Genomic DNA, 20,545 nt, shown 5'->3' on the forward strand with positions numbered 1-20,545 from the left:
TGCGCATGCACGGCACGCACCACCGCCGCGGAGGGGGTGCGGGGAGCATACCACTGCCGTCCGGCGGGGGGCGCTGTCTGGGCTGTACCATGCCGACCCAGCGCGGGGGGGGAGACTGTACCACTGCAGGGTGGGGGGAAGTGCTGCTTCCCTGAGGGGAGGCCTCAGTGCGGGGGCGGTCGAGGGGCTCCGGGGTCGATCGCTGCGTGAGCTCGCCCTCGACTGGTGGCACTGGGACCTGAATAGAGACTGGGCCTATGTGTGGGATCTACTTACGGGGCCTGCTTATGGCCCCTGTGTATGGGCCGTATGCATAGGGCCTGGGTATGGGGCCTACAGACCACGCTTTCATACCAAACAGGCCAACACGCTGGGCCTATGGGTCAGAGCTAAATACAGACAGGCCCTAAGTATAAACCACGTGGGTCTAAATACAGCCTAAGGTCAACAGGCTGAGCTCATAGGCAGGGCCTAAATGTGGACCAGAGCTACAGATCGGGGCTAAATGCAAAGAGGGCCAGCAGACCAGGCTTAAATATGGCTTGGTCCAGCACCGCAACGATATCAGCCAGGCATAAATGCAGACCAGGTCTAAATACAGACGGGTCCAACAGCCTGCACCCACAGATCCAGCCTAAATATGGAGCAGGACTAAATACAGTCCAGGACTGAACGCAGACTGGGACTGCCTTTTACTGATATTTCCCATTGCACAGCCTGGGAACATCTCGCCATCCCAGTGCGGCTGCCTTCCCCCAGCCCTGCACCCCTTACCCTGCCCTAATTTCTGGCTCCCTCCCAGCACAGAGCTGCATTTCCACACCTCCTTCAGCTCAGTGCCCAGTTGTCCCAGTCCTCACCCCCTGCAGGACACCCTGCTGTGACAGCACGTTGCCCCGGCTCCAGGCAGGTCAGGCTGCGGGAGTGGATGCACGGAGCAGCCCGGCAGCAGGAGCCGGCGAGGAGCTGGGGAGATGCCAGTCTCCAGCTGGCACACACAGTCCTCATGCTGTAGCTAATCCTCCCACGTGAAGCGTGGCCAACGCCAGATGTTCTGGTATCGTTAGTCAAGGCTTTGGAAAAAAATCATGGGAATGTAGAATAAAACCCATTACTCGGGGAGCTAATTGATATTCTGTTTTGAGCCTATGAACACCCAACTTCAGTCACATGCTTGGACGGGGTTTTTTGCTGCAACCACAAATGCCAGACAGAAAGAAATTCACTGAGAAGAAAATAAGGGAGATGTGTATTCACCTGACTCCAGGCACTGGGGCGAGAAGAAAACATTCAGCATTTCAAGACTGCCACAATATCTGACTCGCCATTCATGCAGTGGAGGGATCCCTGTCCCCTGACGTGATGTGGCTGAGGATTAGGCACCTAATTTAGATTTTACCCACTCACATAGGCTCCTTCAGTCATTGTAACTAACACGGCAGGGCTGACAAGACATGGGGGAAAGGTGGTTCCTTTCACCCATCTCAGAATGAGAGAAATTATCCTCTAAAAGCGTGTGTCTGTCTTCATCTGTAAGTGACCGACCCAGTGTTGGCTGAGGCTACACGATCTGTGTGACCTCTAGGGCTGTGGATCAAACAAAATTCTCCAGACTGGCCTTAGATCCAGGACTTGATATTATGCATGTCTACAAAATGAGAAGGAATAACCAGATCTAGACCAGAGGCTTCCTGATTTAAGTTGTCTGGAGAGGAATTGTGAAAAAAGGAATAGCTAACCTTCCAGACACAACAAGCCTGCAGTGGAGAAAAGTAAGAATTGCCCTGGTAAACAAGACTTAAATAGGAGAAAGTGAATCAGCATCTGAGATATAGTTATGCTTTAAGGTGATTATCTCAGCTCCCTTCATTAACATGATAACAGCAGACACTGCAAATAGGCATGGGGTAATACTGTAGATTTCGCAGAAGACAGCTGCCTGGGAGAATGGGATTATTCTTGGAGAGTGAGCGCTGAAACTCCTCCTGCTGATTCAACCAAAACAGGATGCCGTGATTGCGCTCGCCTCGCCTTGTTTAATACAGAAAGCACTCAAGCGTAATGGCAACGCAGTCAAAATCTGCAAAGGCAGAACAAACTCTTTACACATGTGGTTACAGGGCTTCCATTCAGCATCTGCTCCCCTTCCTGCTAGAGCCACTTGAAAAATAGAAGTTAGTTTATTGTTTGCACAAAAATTTTTAAAATAAAAGCTGGGTAAAAAAAATTCTTATTACTGCTAGAGCAGCTGTGCTGTAGGCAGAGAGCTCGCAGCGGCAGGGCTAGAGGGAAGCACCGCTGTGCCTCCCTGCAAACTGTTACTAAGGCAGAGAGTAAGATTCAGCAGCAGCAGCTGCTCTTCCAGCAAGGCCCCAAGATCAGAAGGATCTTGAGGAGTGTGTCAGGGATTCCCAAATACCCTGAGCCCTCCCAGGTGTGTTCATGATTCCTCCAGCCTTTCACTGCCAGGATAGGTGAGACTTGCAACCCCTCTGTTTCCAGACAGACAATTACAGGCATTAGCCAGGAGAAGTATGCAGGGAAGACGCTTGCCCACCGCAAGTCCTCACCTCATTGCCTGTACCCCGAACATGTCAGGCTGCAGAGCCATGGGGAGGGACTAGCCAAAGGGAGATGGTCACCCCCCGAGGGACAGGTTATTTTCTGCACCTCTGACTCACTCACATCTCTGCAATACATGGCCCAAATCAGGCACTAAAGCAGGTAATTAACAGAAGAGTCATCCCAAGTTGTGCCCAGGCAGGCATGCTTTCGCTGCTGCATAGCTCACTCCCAGCTTCCCACTGGCAGCCACTGGTTCTGCTCCCCTGGGAGATTTTTCCCCTCTGGGTTCTTTGAAAATGTAGTTATTGCTGAAAACACCCCCATGAAGGTGAGAGCACTGGGGTCCAACTCTGGAGGAAACCCGAAGTTGTCTGATAATATTGCAAAAATACTCACATTTAGAAAAACAGAATGGTTGGGTATTTCATGAGTCTGCAATTGCTGATTCTTTCTGTGACTTCTTTCCCTGCACTTTAAAAAGCCCTTCCCTTCAGCCTTATGGCTCACCTGGGGCTTTGTTATCTGTGAGTTATAGTCAGCAATAGATTAGTTACTAACTCCTGTGTCTGCATTGTCTGCAAATGCATGTGGGCAGCTTCCCCCAGCTTGAAGAGCCCCAGCCATCTCTGAGAGTGGAAAAAGCAAAGTGGGATTGGGAAAGCAGGGCCCGGTGGCACTGGTTAAATCCCAGCATCATGATATTTCTCAGCTGTGTACCACAAGGTGTCTCCAGCAGTACAGTCATTGCTGCGGGGTTTGGAGGTTGCACCTCAGCATCTTCCCCTGGGCTGGGGCATGGCAGAGACCCTCGCAGGTGCAAGTGCAGTCCCCGTTCCTACTCTCAGCAACTCCCAGCTCTGCAGTCTTACCAGTAAGAAACAGGTCTCCATCCTTCATTAGCTGAGATACTTAATTGCTGAGAGCAAGCAATTTTCATGAGGGCAAGCTGAAGCCAAGATTCTTCTTGCTTTTCCTTCTCTTTACAGTTTCCTCCTCCCTTTTTGTTAAACCAATTTCTTTTACAAATATTTTTAAAACACCAGTCAGCATGAATTAACTTTTGAAGTCCATCTTAGTGATGGTCAGTTAAAATGGGATATTTTTATTTATTTGAAAGAGCAAATAGTAAAAGCTCCTTTTAGCGCCCATGCCAGGGCCTGGCAGGCTCAGCTCAGCCTGACCTGCAGCCTTGCAATACAGATGGCTGTTTAAGTCAGCAGGGTAATTTGTGGGTGACAGGATGACTCACATAAATTAACAGCTGGAGAAGCATTAAATCATAGGGTTTCATTTTCACCATTTTCTTTTTGTTATTTATTTATTTATTTTTATTTTGCAAAATATGCTCTGTTGCGTTTTCTGGCCAGTTTGGCACTATACCACCGTCAGGAGGGTATCCTATACATGCGTAAATGCACACATATGCTTATATATAAATACATGCAGACTCACACATTTACACTAGTATTACTATTAACACACTAATGGCAAATCACCTGAGAACCTCCTGCCCATGTAAAGGGTGTGGGGGTGGGTGTGGGGGTGTGTGTGGGGGTGTGTGTGTGTCTCCTAAAGCTTTCCTCTTGCCTCACTTCATCAAAGGGCTTTGTGAGTAATTGCTGAAGCAAGAGGAAGAACATATGTCTTGATTTCCACTGTACTGCACCATGCATAACCACTGCCACTTGGAAAAAGGACCCATAAAGACCTGGATTCATCTCACTTAACTGCCTTGTCAAAGGAAAGCAGCCCGGAGATGGTGCAGCCTGCCTGAGAGTGGGAGAAAGCGTCACCAGAGGTCCCTGCCGTTGGGGACGTAGAGCAGCAGGGTGCTTCATCTCTTCTTGGTACTGCCAGGAGCACTGCTGAGCCCTGTTCAGTGCCCTGTCTCTCTCCTGTCTTGTTATGGCCTGTCTGCCATGATTTAGGAGAGGGTTGCCAAATAAAAATCTCAAAACCCAAGCTTTTCATATTTAGGGGAGAAGAGAATGAGTCCTGGATCTCTGAAGTGATTCATGGATTAAATAAAATCAATGGATTGTATGGATTCATAAATAACAAAAATACAACAAGACGGCAGCCATATAATATTTTCCTCTTGCTGCTTTGGCAGTCCCATGTGTCCTACCTGCAGACTGGCCTGCCAGGCTGTGCCAGCCACAACGTTTGTCCATCTCCCCGTAAAAACCACGGGGGCTCAGCTATGCTGCTCAGAGGGCCTTTCCAAAACTTCCCTCCTCCAGGAATAAGAAAACATCTTCAGATTTCCAATGTAAATTTATTCCTGGCCAAGATGCCCCTTATTTGATCTCCTACCGGTATTATCCTCTAACTTAAATCATTCCCCTTCCTCCCAACCTTAATGTATTTATGAAGAGTAATAGTATCCCCTCTTAACCTTTGTTATTCTAGGCTAAACAAGCCAAGCTCTTTTAATCTCCTCTCCTAAGATAGGTTCTCTGTTCTGCTAATCACCCTGCCAGTCCTTCTGTGCACCTGTTCAAGGATAAATTCATCTTTTCTTTTTTCAAAGAGAGGTCCCAGAACTACCCACAATATTCCACGTGAGCTCCTACCAATGCCGGCACTGCTGTTTCTGTGTCTAACAAATAAATGGTTTGTTGCATGAGCCTTTTTGCACAGCGATGGGATAACAGATGCAAATCCATAAACTAATAACCATAACACAATCTTACTCCAGGAGATCGCTGTTTTACTTGGAAGAGCATTCTGCTCCTTTGCACTTGCGGTCCTGGTCCTTAGCAGGCCTTAATTAATGGTTTTCTATATTTCATTTACCCTGGATGAGCATCAAGACCTTGTGTTAAAGGAGGCACTGAGGGAAGTCTAGTCTGTGTGTCACTCAGCCTTCGCTCTGGCAAAACTCTCTTTGAAATCGTGGCTGAGGGTTTGAACTATGAAGATGCAGAGTCAAATGATGAAAAGCATTTTGCATTCGTCTCTTCTCTTTTCAGAATGATTTTCGAGTTTTACTTGGGGTTTAATTAAATTTCTGTGACCCAGGCAGGGAGTTCAGCCTTTCTTGATTAATGCTCTTTTAGGTGGCTCTGATAAGAATTTAGCATCAACAATTGAGCTAACAAGCCCCAGTGAACAGTTTATAGCAGGAGACTAATTCTATTACCGCTTTGCAGTGTCAGGATTCCACTTTGAGCTGCAGCCGAGAAGAGGGATGGGGGACAGGGAGCAAATGTAAAATTTGGCAACTAAATCACCAAGGTTCAGCTTCTTTGTGGGCAGAGCTCATCTGGAAACTGTTTTAGCTGACAACATCAGAATTTCACCTGTTCTTTTTTTTATTTCTCCTGGCTGATGCTCTGCACTTTCTTGGCTCACTGCGATAACAGCTGGGCATAAGGAGTGGAACTGAATGGTGGCGTTGATAAGAGAAATGAAAGGATAACGTGATGACATGTTACTGGGGTAGGGCCTCTGCAGTTAGCCCTGCCATGCTGGATGTGTACCAGAGTACAGGATGGTCAGGACAAAGATGCTTGTGCTGACAGTTGCAAATTAGTCTGTAGTGAGGAAAAATTGAGGTTAGTGCTCTGCAGAAATATTTCTGTTACTTTCTGATGACAACAGAAATGTCTTGCAGGTCTGTTGTGCCATAGAGCACTGAAGAAGCATGTCTGATTCACAACCACTTTTTTCTCTCTCTTTCCCTCTGCTCCCTGCCCTGCCTAAAGTACCACTAAAATCTCACTCTGTCTGTGCTAAAACACAGCCTGATACCATTAAACCATAGTGCAAAGTCTTGGACAAGACATTGCACTTGATCCACCTGTACATAGCTTCTCACCTCCAGTACCTGGAGACCCAGCTTCATACGTGTCTGCTTTGAGCTGCCCACAAACCTCATGCAAGCTTGTCCTTTGTGGGAGCCTGCAAAAACCAGAATATTATTTCAGGGATGTTTTTCCTTTCTCTCCTGGGCAGCCATTGAGGATAATCTGAGTCAACCAGGTTACCTGGAAGTTGCCTGAAGATAAGGCTACTTGGTGCTCTCTGGGTTGGTAGCAGAACTACAGTCACACCAAATGGCACAAAGTAAAAATCAGTGTCCATCACTGCATGACCCGCAGGTGCTTATCATTGCTTCTTGTGTTAACAGAGAGCACAGATGCCTTTCTCCATTGCTGGTCACCATGTCTCCTGTTGACCTCTCTTACTGCCTCAAGGCACCCCTTAGGGCTCCCACTCATTTCTGCTTTGCCTGGTCCGTGTGGCTCTGCTGCCCTCTGAGGCTTTAGGAGGACCAGGGATGCTCACGGACAAAGGGGCTCTTCCAAGGCTGGAGGCTGAACAGGGAGTATGGGCTCTGCAGGGGAGCTGTGGCTCTGTTGGGACAGAGCTCTCCAGGAGCCATCAGCACCCTTCAGTGCCCTCAGAGCTGTTTCTCCTGCCCTCCTCAAGAACAGGGATGGGCACTAAGTGCTGCTGGAGCCGGTCTCTGCCAAGGAAGGCTGCAATGAGGGCTGCCCAGCAGGGCTGAGTAGCTGCACCTGTATATTCATCCATGCTGTGGTCTGTGCCCTGTGCTAACAGTATGTGCCTGGTTTTATTTTATGTATTTTACAAAGCAGGCTAAAGATTCAATTAAATTATTTAGGCAATTTGATTACCTCCACTGTCAGTGCGGTCATCAGGCAGGATGAGCCATGTCTCGACCCCTCATCAGCAGGAGCTGGTGGGGGGCACACATCCCACATCACAAACTGCCTCCTGCTCAAACCCCACCCGCTGTGCACTTCATTTGGATGACAGCTCTTTGCTGTCCCTGGATGAAACTGGTGACAAAATATGCCAAGGGCACACAGACACCCTCCCTCACTCCCCCATCATGATTTTTGCTGCAGCATCACTGCAAATTGTAGTTGTCAGCGGGGGAGCACGTTCAGAGGACTCCATCCATAATAACTATAAAGAAGTTATGTATATCTACGTCCTGGATGCTCCCCAATATCAGATCACAGCAGGGAATGAACTAATACCCATGTTCCCTCTCCTGAAAATGTGAAGACCCACTGAAAAATCACAGATGAGGGAGCTCTGACAAGGTTCCCGACCTCTCAGGACAAGAGGCAGCCAGAGCATCGGTCCCCAAAGGCGATGCTGCTGGGGCCGGGCTCACTGTGGGAGCCACATCGTGAACAACCGGCGAACACCGACAAAGATCCTCCTGCCTTCATCTCTACAGCTGTTGGGAATGGCCTCGTGCACAAAGGCCAGCATCCTCATTAAATTTCGCGGAGGGTTGCCATGTGGCCAGCAGAAATTTTGTTTTGTTTTATTTTGGTAAGCGGCACGGTAATATATTCACCACCTCCGAATGTAATGGGGTGACAGATGGGAGCTGGGCTCTGGCTTTCATGGGAAAGGCTCCTCTCAGCAGGGAGGCAGTAAGTTTCCCACCTAATCTTCTGTAACCTTCAGACTGGTAACAACTGTAAGAAGCAAAGCAATGGGTAGTTATTAAATTAATGACTTCATCCTCAAGCTGGTAATAAATATTTTACAGTTTTATCTCTCCACCCTGTAGACTGCTCTAGACAGAATAGACTGTTTATTAATCTAGCTTCTGGATTTATGTTATTTAATTGCTGAACAGCCTCAGCATGGTTGGGCTGGATTATTAAATGTTGAAGCCTAAGAAGGAGTCCTCTGCCAAATGGCAAAACCTGAAGAGCTGATCCTTGAGCTTGGACTTGATGAGCTTCAGGCCAAAACCAACTCCCCTGCGGTGCTAAGGCCAGGTTAGCCCCCGGTTCAGCCCAAACCCTTTGGCCATTGCCTCGTACTTAGTTTGGGTAGAGTCTGGGATTCGCTGGAAGTAAGAAGGAGGCAAGGAAAAGTTTTGGCACATCCTGTCTTCAGTAAAGGCATGCTGGAGTTAACCATGGCCATGATGCTACAGGGTCAGACATCATATCTTAGCACGGACTAGTCCTCCCAGGATGGTCCAGGCCTTCGTGCTAGTCCTGGAGCTCAGGCAGAGCATCTGTCCTTGCTCTCTCCCTTCATGGCTTGTGTTTCTTGAGATCATCACAGATAGTCACTGACATTCAAACGAAGAGCATTGCAGTTGTATAAATGAAAGCAGGCTTTAATGGCTGTTATACTTCCTTGTTGACAGGGTCGAAAATATCTTTAAATCTGATACCATGATTTTTACAACAATTGGTGATTTATTCATCCCACTGAAAGAAGGGGATGAAGACATCTGGAATAACGAGAGCTATTTGTCTGAAGAATGCATCAGTCTGCGTGCTTTCCTACAGCTTCAATCCCACGAGCCCTTCTGTACAAAGCGGAAGGTCGTTTCAGGATATATCTTCTCATAAAAGTGTAGGAGAAGTGAGTGTATTAACAAGTGCAGGCCAGAGCCTTTAATCCAGCCAAGCTGTGCTCAGGGCTGGTTGGGAGGGGAGCAGTTTCCAGCCAGGGGCTGCTGTGTTGGCTGCAGTGTCATCTCCAGCACATCCAATTGCACCTCAGCCTCAACAACATCTTCCCAGGGCCGGAGGGAAGGTTAATTAAAGGCCAAATGGGAGCTCTGAAGGGCAAAGTTGCCTTCTCTCCCCAGTAACTTGATGGAGAATGAGGCAACACCTTCCTGACCACCCAGCTGTGTGTTTTTCGGGACACCTTGGTCATGGGAGAAGGATGAGATGGACTGAGCCTTGAGACTTCACCCAGAGGAGCTCTGGGGCAGGGGGACCAAAAATCAGAAAAAAATGCATGAGGCTGGGAAAGAAACCCCTTTCTGCACATGCATGAAAGCCGTCGCTAGAGCTCTTGGCTCTCCCGGAGTGGCTAGGTAAATGTTGACAAGTGGAAGGTACCACTTGAGCAGGAGAATGGAGGGATGGATTGTTAGCAGCTTTTAGCAATTAACAGTGGCATCAGTGAGGCCAAATGACACTCTCGTTGGTCAATGATTTATCGAGGTGTTTAGAAACAACCGTATGCTGACAAGTATCTTTTCCCTTGCACCCTTGAAGCAAAACACCCACTCTCCTCTGCTGTTCAGCTCTCACCCTCCGTGTGTTGGAGGAGGCTTAAGAGGTCTCTTAAGCACACCTATAAACTGACAGTGTACCATCTTAAACCAATTCAATTCCCTTCCCTGTGATAAAGGACGCCAGTTCAGAGAAGATAACATCTCACAGTGATGGCTCCCAAAGCTGCAATTTAACACAAATCTAACCGCTCTATTATGCAGCACAGCCAATTCGTTAAGAAAGGACAAGTGAGCATGTCTATTAGCTCTATCATCATAATCAAATATTGGCACAAGGAACTGCTCAGCGGTGCAAAGTCTAGTGAAATCCCCCATAAAACAATTATGTGCCCTTCAGAAAAACAACAAGCCAGTTTAGGTGAACCGTTGCATGAGCCTCCCTGATTTTCTCCTTTTAAGATGTGCAGCCCTTTGTGGAGGGGGCAAAGCCCCATCAACTCTAAGTTTTGTCCAGCAAAGCCTCAAAGAGAGCTTGTCCTTGGGGCTTGTGCTCTGCAGCTCCTGGGACTGAGATGGCTCCTGGGCTTCATCTCCAGCAGTCCTCGCTCCCAGGGGTGGTTCTGCTCAGGCATTTGGGATCACATGGCTAGGGTATCCAGAGCAGCTCCTAAATCTGACCGCTCAGAGAGAGGAAAGCCAGATGCTGATAGAAGAAGCTGGAGCAGCAGCTCAGCAGAGGCAGGAAGAGCGCTCACTTTCGGCAGAGCCGAGAGTGCTGCAGTGACGTCTCCGGCTTGTCTCAACACGAAGATAAGGCAGGATGGCTTGTGTCCCAGGACATCTCCTGTGCCAGGCGCTGGGGCTGCAGTGGGAGTGGAGGGAAGGTCTCTTACTGCTGCACACAAAAGGGGTCAGCACGAAGGCTCTGAACCAAACCCTCCCCAGTGTCTCTGCCGTGGCTGTGTTGCTTCATGGCTCCTAGTACATCCTGATTTTGCTGTCAGTCACAACTGGGAGAGACTGTGGGCCCTAAATTTGATCACTCTTATCAGTGCCTGCTGTGCACTTTTAATTGCACCTGCGATCTCTGTACTATGCCCTGCAAAGGAGGGGGAGATAGCAGAGCTGGTGGCAGAGCTGGCAACTCACTTGTCCGCTACACTGGTCCTGGAAACCCACCAGCACAAAGCAAAGGAATCTACTGCAGCCTCTCCAGGAGGGATGTCCCCTCCTCCACCATCCCCATGAGCCTGTCTTAAGCCTCTGCCAGTTGTCCTGCCCCAGCTTGCTGACACCCAGTGAAGACAGAAAAAACTCCCAATGAACACCCATATACATGCTTGAGGAAAGGCTTTAAAGAATGTTCTTTCTACCCAAAACTTTGCTCCAAATTTTTCTGGCTAGTTCTTACCCTTTTGGCTCCATGTTACTCTGCCTTTTGCCCATGTGTCTTTGCAGCATGGCCACCACCTCCTGCCTTAACCCAAGAGTGCTCATGCTTCTGCACAGGGACGGTTAGGAAAGTTCAGCTCAGTTAATCAGAGAATTTAATTTCTTGGTGATGCACCTGCCTGCAATTCCCATTTGACCCAACTCAGCCAGCTCCAAATTGCCTTAATATGATTTAATTTACTTCACCTTGGAAGCTACAGCTACAGCAAAACAAAACTGAATTTCAGTGACTTCAGAAATGATGTCTCCAACAGAGAGGCCGGTGAGAAATTATCTTCATTGCCACCACTTCAAAACATAAACTCTTTTTTCCAGTGAAAAAGCTCCATTCTCCAGGGAGGTAATCTGTGAACGTTGCAGTCAGGCAGATAGAAGTGAGGAAGTCGTGTTGACAAAAAGAAGCCATCTCCCAGCATTTTAGCTAAGCATTTTAGCTCAGAGATCAATTTCGTGAGGCTTTTTTGTAAATCCGGAAGGGGAAAGCATCTGTCTGTGTCCTGTCCCAGCGCTGGTGTCTCCTGCACTGCTCCCGATGGCATCTCCTCCGCTCGCACACCGCCTGCGGGAGCACGAAGCTGTGGAATCCCGGGGATGCTGAGTGCTGGGGGTGCAGGGTGCGAGGAAGGTACAGTGCCTGCAGCCCTCCTGCCTTGGGAAAGGCTCCAGCAACCAGCTAAATCAATACATACCTTTACTTGGACTCTTGATTCTCCCCATCACAGGACTAGAGGGATTTTAGGCACCCGCTTGGCTGGATGGTGACAGCTCCTTATTCTTCAAAGGCTTCAGAGATACCAAACCTAAATTTCCCCTAAATCCCCCAGTTTATTAGGCAGGGAAAGCCAGGTTTGAGGTGGGCAGTCCCTGGCTGCAGCTCCGAGCAGGGGAGATACACCAACCCTCCAAGCCACAGCGCAGGAGCAAGGATGAAGCCCACCAGGGACCCACTGGGGACGCTGGCAGCAGCTCGAAGAAAGACCATAGGAACTGAAGTCACAAACAGAACTGGGTTTTATTATGAAATAACCCTGCCATTACATAAGGAAGTTCTGTCTGCAAAATACATTTCCTGAGGAAAGTAGATCACAGTATTCGTTTTCACAGAATAACATGTAGCCCGCTATAACTTTCAATGTGACTCTTTATTATTTAAATATTAACAGTATTCCTTCACATAAACAAGTACTCAGTCATCACATAACTGACACACAAACGACAAAATAAATATACAACAAGAGCACAGTTCATTTTTTTCCCGACTTAAATATTAAATAAATAATAAATACAGAATTTTCATTTCCTGTTATCAGTGCCTGAAACAATATGAAAGAAAAAGAAAAGAAAAACTGAAAAAGTCTCTCTTCCCCCTGGTGCCCCTGCCCCCACAAAAAAACAAACCAAAAAATTATCAAAATGTCTCAGTTATAAAATATCTTTAAAAAAATTCCCATCGTTAAAAGAATAAATAACAAAATATATAAAAAATAACTTGGTTGCATCAAAATTACAAGTAGGAGTTGTAGATAGGGTTTTTTCTTTTTTTTCTTTTTTTTTGGAATATCTTTTTATGGTCAAAAGTTTTAATTTTTAATTTTTTTTTTTGCTTCTTTTATCTTCTTTTCTATGGTGCGGTGTCCAGTTTAAAATAAGTATAAAATTAATAAATAAAAAAGTTAAATAAATAGCAAAAAGTTAACATAAGGTGTTGTAAATATAAATTACATACATCTTGCCAAAATTAAATAATTTACAGGATAATTAAACTAACTACTTTTTTTTTTTCCTCTCTTTCTTCCAGGAAGTGCAATTTCTCTACTTTTAAATACTAACTGAATTGCAGTCACAATCAATTTGGACTCTATTTACATGTTAAGAACATTGTGTTTTTAACACCTCAAATTTTTCTTTTTTCCCTTTCTTTTGTATTTTTGCACTTGGAATGGGTTCTAATATAAGTGAACTCATGGAGTCTGATCCTGCAAACACTTAAGTACGGAGCAAACCCACTCAGGCCAGCTGCCCTGTTGAACTCAACAGGGGAACCGACACGAGCCAAGTCGCTCGTGAGCTTCAAGGCCGCATCCAGCGGCCACTGCAGTCGCTGGGAAGCTTTCTACTGACTTCTCCAAATCATGGATTATGCCCTAAATATCTGCAGGATTGGGCTCAAAATGACACCACAGTCTTGCCTTTAGTATGGGTCAGCAAAATCTTCCCCAGCTCTGCCCACCCTACCGCCAGGAGGGAGGCGGGATGCAGGATGTGGGATGTGGATGCTCCCCGCGTTGGGACCACTCAGGAGGTTTTGCCCCCCTCCGCTTCCTAAGCGTTTGCAGCAGGGGGACAGCGAGCTCCGGGCGGGAGCGATCGCGGCGGAGGGCGAACCCACGGGGTGACAGCCGGCTCCACGCGCGACGGAGCAGGTGCTGGAGGGCAGCGCCGCAAAGACATTCATAGAGTTGTTCTTTAAGTGCACAGTGGGCTGCGTGTACCGAGCTGCTTAGAAAATGCTTCTTTGGAAGAATACCCAATACCTGAATACTCTTGGGGGATTTTTCTTCTTTTTTTTTGCCTTTTTTTTCAGAATGGCGCTTGCGCTGTGATTTTGCGCAGAATGTAGAACACCAAACCAAAAAATACCCATTGCTCTGTGGATACCTTTAAGAAATCAACTGCTGATTCACGGTAGGTAAGCACTTTGCTGGCCATCAATTAACATCTCTCTTTTTGTTGTTTTTTTTGTTTCTTTTTTTTTGTTTGGTTTTTTTTTTTTTTTTTTGTTCATCGCAATCTCAAACGTTCTCTGGCATTGATGTATGATCTCTGGACTGGCAGTACTGCGCCACTGTAAGGATGATCACAATAATGAAAAGAACCAGAACTGTCATCAAACAGACTTCCAAAAAATCATATACACCGGACCATGACACATTAAGAATTCTTCTGGATGAAATATCTGGTATTGGCCTATTCATAATAGCTATTCTCATATTTAAGACAGACAAAGGAATACTGTAGTTGCAAACTCCAAAAGCTTCCCTGAGAACCTTTTTTCCATTGCGCTTTCCACTGGAGATCTAGAACTGCTCTTCAGATTTCTTTCAGAAAATAAAAATAAGCTACTTTATAATACTTCAGAGTTCCCATGCCCAGTGGATATCTGAACACCTCAGGGTTGGGAGGCCCAGCACAGGTTCAGATTTACAGGTAGCTTGCAGCTCCAGCACTTGTAGCAACATAGAACATAATTCATGTGTGAGTAGGTGATCTGGACATACAACCATAGACAACATGAGGGTTTAAGCCAGTCATACGCTAGTCTTGGATCAGACAAGACCCTGTTCTTGTAATGTTTTAACTCTTGGATCAACTCTGCAAGAGCATGGCAACTCATGAAAGATGCCTGCTCTTCACCAGCTACCAAGCCCTGATCTACCTCGTGGTCCAGGCAGAAAAATCCCACTTTTCTCAAGAATGTCCAAAGTTAAGTAAACGAGAACATTGAGTTCGATCAGTTCCATGTCTCAGAAATGGCCTCTTGGTTACATTTTGGTCCTTTTTTTTTCTTTTTCTTTTTTTTTTTCATTCATTAAACAAGTTTTCTAACTTGTAAACCTGAATACTTGGAGGGAAAGTTCCATCTTACAGTCTGTTTGCTTGCTCGTCTCCGTCCCACAGCACTAAACCTGGATGCCCTTGACAGCTTGTTTGATGCTCTCCAGCAGGTCCTTGTTCTCTGGGTTCTGGTAGCACTCCTGGTTGGTATACATGTCGGTCAGCGTGTTCACGTATGCATCGAAGTTCTGCTCGCTAATCGGCTCCTGCAGCCAAAACAGCCAAGTAAAAGTGTTAGTAGTAGAGCAGGAAGAGGTTGAGATGTTCCTTTGCAATTAATCATCTGTATGTACCAAGAGCCAAAGGTCTCCATGTCGGCCCGTTTTTGTGTGTGGTGTTGTATGTATGGAAATCTCATTGTGCAACCCATGATCCTGCCAGATCTTAAACGTGCCCTTGATTTTATGCATTGGCCTCATGGAACTATTAACAGCACAGGTTAAGCGTGTGCAGGCAGTTTGACAGGCTTGAGGCCGACTTAAGCCTTGGAAATGAAGGGCTGGAGGACAAGAGGAGGCAGGGACTGCTGAAGCATTATGGAGGGAATCAAAGGCAAAGTTAGGACAGGAGCCCCATCACCTTGGGCTCACATCTTCCCACACCAGCACACTGCTGTGGTACAGCTTTTGCTTTTGAGGGGCATCATGGAACCCTTGCAAATATCTATCTAACCCCTAGTTAATGGGGAGAAAAGAAAGGGAGAAGGAAGAAAAAGAACAGGAATAAAATGAGCGTACAAGTCCCATGGGCATTATTTAATTGGAGTTGCCTTGAAAAAATATTTGCTGAACAGTTTATTTGACCTTTATGTGTCAAATACTTTACAGAAAGGCACTCAGCGAGAGCATTTCTGCCAGTTAGGCAGCTGGGTGAACACTATCCAAAACTGCTCTGCTGGAGGATGGCTTCTCTCCAACCAGCCTGAAATTAAATACAAACCCTAATGAAAAGGATTCCCCCCCCCCCAAAAAAAAAATGGCAAAAAAATTAAATCAAAAGCTCATTCCTATGATCATTGTGATGGTCTTTATGAGTTGTAAGACGACAGCTTCCCCAACAACATGAGCTCCCCCTCCACACACCTGGTTTTGACAACAGTAATTACATTCCTGGGAATAGAGGGAAGGTAATTAATAGCCTTTTGTGGTTTTACTATTTTAATGCAGTCTTTTCATTTTGCAGTAACTCTATGTAACATGCTGTGGGCTGTTAGACCTTGTGAAATTAAACAAAATACATTCTCTTTAAGAATGCTATTCTTTAGCTGCCAGCTATTCAAAACTGAATTGAAACTACCTGCATTATAATAGGAGCTGTAAGATCTTTCTGACGTTGAAATCCAATCCCTCCTGATCTCTGCTTGTGCTGTCTTAGCCTAAAAGGCACTGGGTGCCCTTGATAAAGTTTCCTATTTTGTGATAATGCTCCCAGATGTAATGAGACAGAACAATAGATACAAAGGGAGATCAGCAGAAAATGACAACAGAAGGGAGATATAATACAATCTTCAGAGATAAGGCAAAGTACTGATCTTATAGAGGACATGTAGGTGTATTTAGAGAAATTCTCCCACTTTAATTGTACATAAGCCTTATCGTGAATTGGGTTTGGCACAGCTCCCTTGATCACGCCGGCTGGGGTGAGTGCTGTTTCTTACCATGTGCGGAAGGCGGATATTGGCAAGACTTTGGATTAGAGCCTGGCTCAACCCTGAGAGCTCCAGGAACAGGGCTTCGTTTTGCTCCTCTATGATTTTGTTTTCCTCCTCAATGTTCTTCAGGTTCTTCTCCATGCTGGAGATCTGCAGAGGAAGCGCATGGCAGAGTTACCAGCCCTCACGCGATGGCATCCACCACCATCCATGCAAGGGGCTCAGCCATGCATCCGTGGGCTTGGATGCATGTCCAAGCACGCAAACCTGCGACTGCAGTTTCACCATGGCTGCTTCCATCTCCGAGTTTGACTCATTCAGCTCGCTGATCTCCTTGTTCAGCTGCTTTATCTCTTCATCGTTCTCCAGAACTGCAGGAGACAAGGTCACGGGCAGTCAGCAAACGCTTGCAGGATAAGCAAAAATGTTGGGCCTTCTGCTGAGCCCATCCTGTTGCATAGACACCACCACTCACAAAGTCCTCACCTTTGCTTTTACGTCCTCTAAATGGGAGGCACGTCTCACCTGCTTACTTTTATTTTTATTTTTGTTTTGTTAGTAAGGTTTTTAGCATCATGGTTCAATGATACTTTATAGGTCAACATGTAAATGCAAAAGCCAACGACAGCGTAGCAGTTGGAGTCCAGCACCTCCATGCACCCTACAAGGTTGATTGCCCTGAAAACTCAGGTCACTCTGTCCTGTCCTGAGTTTGAGAACATGCCATTTAAAAAACTAATGCATGTCTTGATTATAAATGATGAGGTTTGTAAAATAAAGCAATATTTCTAGAAGAGTGCAGGTATTTATAGATTCCAAACTATGTAAGTATTCAAGTCAAATGCCTGAACCTTGTGAAATACCACAGAAATCTCAGTAATAACACTGGAAATGCAAAGTGTCATCGCTAACAGAATTCCAGATCCAGAAATATCTGCAGGATTAAAAGCCCTGAATAGGTGAAAATAGCTGAACAACTGCAAGTGATCTGTAAAAATGCCAGTGAATATTTAAAAAAATATCTCAATTTCAGCATTAATTCTTCGTGCCTGGAATTTCACTATGGAAACTCCTTTTTTACCGTTCCACCTGCTCCCTCGCAGTGTGTTACTTGGGGAGCGGTGCCAGTACCCCACTGCCCCCAGCACCCGGGGAACCCAAGAAATGGGTTTTCATAGGACATGATAAGCTTGCAAATCTGAGGCCAGATTTCTGCGTTGAAACCTCCCTAGTCTGCAAAGAAAAAGATACACGGACTCAATACCCTGACACAACTGCAAAGCAAAAGGAGTGAAAATCCTTACCATCGCTGGTCTTGAACTTTGTGTTGAGAATTTCATCCCCTGAGAGTTTTCCTTTCTTCCCAGCAAAAGTAGCTCTTGGACACCCTGACAAACTGAAAAGCAAGTAAAAAGGGCTTTCAGAAATTCTCGGTATTTATAGGTGCTTATGTTCCTTCCCAACAAGAGCACGTACCGTTTGGTGGAGTTCATGCTGCGAGACAGTTCTTCTAAAAGCTTTTTATGGTACAGAAAAAATTGCTTTATGAATAATGCCACAAAACTCCCCATTTATAAAGCGAGAGCAATTTTCTCTGAACAAAGATTAAAAACCACATTGTTTCCTAGAAGAGAGGGCATGACAGGTGAGGAAGGTGAGATAAGACTGGCTGCTTTGGGCATAAAACCCCCTCTTTGGGGTGCCCAAGTCCTGTTCTGGCTTGCTCATGGAAGGACATTATATTATCAATTTTCATGGTTTTGCCCAATCCACATCTCACCGTTGCAATGTTGAAACTACTACGCATTCTCTTCCATGCAGAAAGCTCCAACCTTGGAGCAACCTGACTGAGGTCAGCATGAGAGGCACCAGCTATTGAGCCTTGCATGAAAAGCTGAACGATGCTCAAGCGGCATCTACGGACAGGTAGTCCATGGCAATGTTGTCACGGTCCCTGTGATTTCAACCCTGTGATTTACCTTCTGTGAGTGAGGAAGCTCCCGTTGGCATGGCCGGAGCCATCGCATCCTGGAGTAGGGCAGGTTGGGCCTTCATTCTTTAACGACTTCCAGGAAAACGAGGAGCCGTTAAGCGATCCTTCCTTCTGCCTGCGGGCTGCGAGAGGGCACCCTGATGCGCTCCGGTGAGAGGCGTATTTGCCGCTGATGTGTCCGAGCCCAACGCAGCCAGGAACCGGACACCTGGACACAGGAAATTACCAAAAATTACAGCACAGGAATGAAAAGGGATGTAAGGAATTTAGGGATGAGCCAGAATGAGGAAGCCTGGGAAGAGTATTCACATTTGGGGATTTCATCTGGACTTTATGGGGTGGATGCTTAGTTGATGGAAATGGCTGATGGGAAATTAAGAGCTATGACTGCCCCTTCAAAAGACCCAAAAGGAACCAAGGTAAATCCTGCAAGAGGGAAAGACTGTGGAAGTCACTTCGCACTCAGACTTGCAGCAAAAGCAGGTCCCATTGGTGTCCCAAAGCATGTGTTTGGTGCCTGAGTGACGGCAAAGATGGCAGGTAGGGCTGCATGATGTGGGTTCCTGACGTTACCCCAAGGCTGACATGCTTGCACTGAACCATCACACATTTACAGCTTGCTCTGCCCAGTGTTACAGCTGAGGAACCCAGGGTCATCAACTTTGTCACTCTACACTAGCACGGTCAACCCGATACAGGAGCACTGTCTGTGCCCATGGGGACACAACCCTTCCCTGGGAACCAGTCCCTGACCCGGGAGCCAGTCAGGCTTCAACCTGTGCACCAAAAAGCTGCAAACCTGCTACTGCAAGGAGGACGTCCAAGGGGTTTCTGAGCCCGTACCCCATCAGACAGGACAAATAAACCCTGGGGCACCACCCAGCCTGCAGCCGCACAGGGCCTCGCTTCCCTCCTCCCCCTGGTTCACACCCCACGGCTACCGAGAGATCAGCCTGTGCTCTCAAGGGGATAAAGGTGGGAATTACCATCAAGGTGGTGCACTCCTGCGCTTCTGCCCCCGTTTATGGCCGGTTGAAGTACACAGGAGCTGTGAGGGGCATCATGGAAGCACTGACACAACCTGTGCTAATTGCCAAGAGGATGAGTGCCTCTCTAAAAGGCACCTCTTTCCTCCCTGCTCACAAACCTAACGGCATACTCACTAAATTCAGCCGTTCGACAAAGCCCGGTATATCTATTAAGGTTTCTGCTCTGGTTTGCTGTTGTTTATAGATGCTAGTCAATTATGAATACAGTTAAAAGTTTATTACTCAAGGAAGATTACTCTATAAAAGGAGGGGTGGGAGCAAAAGTAGGGAAGAAAAGGCAAAAATAACCCCATGTCCTCAGTTTGAAAGCAATTAGGGACTTAAGTTTCCCCAGAAAAATATCCACTGAGCTGCTTCTGAAAATCACAAGCTGCGTTTCACCGCAGAAATTATTACCCTGATTGTTTGTATTTCGTACAAAAGGGAGATGACAGCAGAAGGGAGGGAGCTGTACACCCAGCCTTTTCCCAAGATAATTTGAAAAATGCTGATCTTGATTTTAATCAGCTGCAAATGCAGCACAATTCACTTATAATATCCCTGCCAGCAGGATCCTCAGTAAATTCATAACATCATTGCTTTTATATGATCACGAGCAAATTACTGAATCCTCAGGAGAAGGGGGGGGGGGGAGAGTGAGAGAGAAAGAGACAAACCCCAGCATTTAGTATGCAGCCATTACAGCCCAACCGTTACATATTTTACGCTGTTAATCTAACTTACATTACATTTTCATTGTTAAAAAATAAACCAGAGCCTTATTGTGCAAAACAGCTGGCTTGGACATTTTTTTATTTATTTATTTTTTAATTATTATTATTTAACGGAAGCACCAGCAGTGTTTGATCCATTAGGCAGCCGTGGATGCTTCCGTTTTATGCCAGGGCTTGGCTGAAGGTTGAGGTGATCTGTTCAATTATGTCTGTAGCAAGTTACTTGAAGGATGAACAGCAAAAACAGGCACTAAATGACTTTCTCCTTGGTGGTGGCATGCAAAACTTGACCGGGTTCCAAGTGATGGTCGGTGCAGACGGAGGAGGATTTAGAGCCAAAGCTCCTTAACGCAAACCTGTGCTGCAGGAGGCAAGGCATGAACTTTTCAAGGGCTGGGGAAAGGTGGCAGCGAAGGGGTGGTTGTGCCGTGGTGTTTTGCACATCTCAGAGGAGCTTCTGCTCCTCCTGGGCACTGTAGGAGCAGGGATGCTGCCTGAACCATGGGACATGGGGGAATGCCT

The 20,545-nt window shown here is 46.5% G+C and overlaps 1 protein-coding gene across 1 annotated transcript in view; it reads right to left on the minus strand.

Moving 5' to 3' along the window:
- Positions 1-12,125: 12,125 nt before the first annotated feature.
- Positions 12,126-20,545, minus strand: part of MYT1 (myelin transcription factor 1) — a 64,064-nt gene continuing 55,644 nt past the window's right edge. The window contains exons 19-23 of the mRNA XM_064465420.1: positions 18,248-18,469; positions 17,573-17,664; positions 16,536-16,639; positions 16,275-16,418; positions 12,126-14,823 (exon numbers count right to left, since the gene is read on the minus strand). Of these exons, the coding sequence (XP_064321490.1) occupies positions 14,683-14,823; positions 16,275-16,418; positions 16,536-16,639; positions 17,573-17,664; positions 18,248-18,469 (703 nt within the window). The 3' untranslated portion in view covers positions 12,126-14,682. The remainder of the gene's footprint in view (positions 14,824-16,274; positions 16,419-16,535; positions 16,640-17,572; positions 17,665-18,247; positions 18,470-20,545) is intronic.

Source organism: Phalacrocorax carbo, chromosome 14 (assembly GCF_963921805.1).
Source record: "Phalacrocorax carbo chromosome 14, bPhaCar2.1, whole genome shotgun sequence".
NCBI lineage: Eukaryota > Metazoa > Chordata > Aves > Suliformes > Phalacrocoracidae > Phalacrocorax > Phalacrocorax carbo.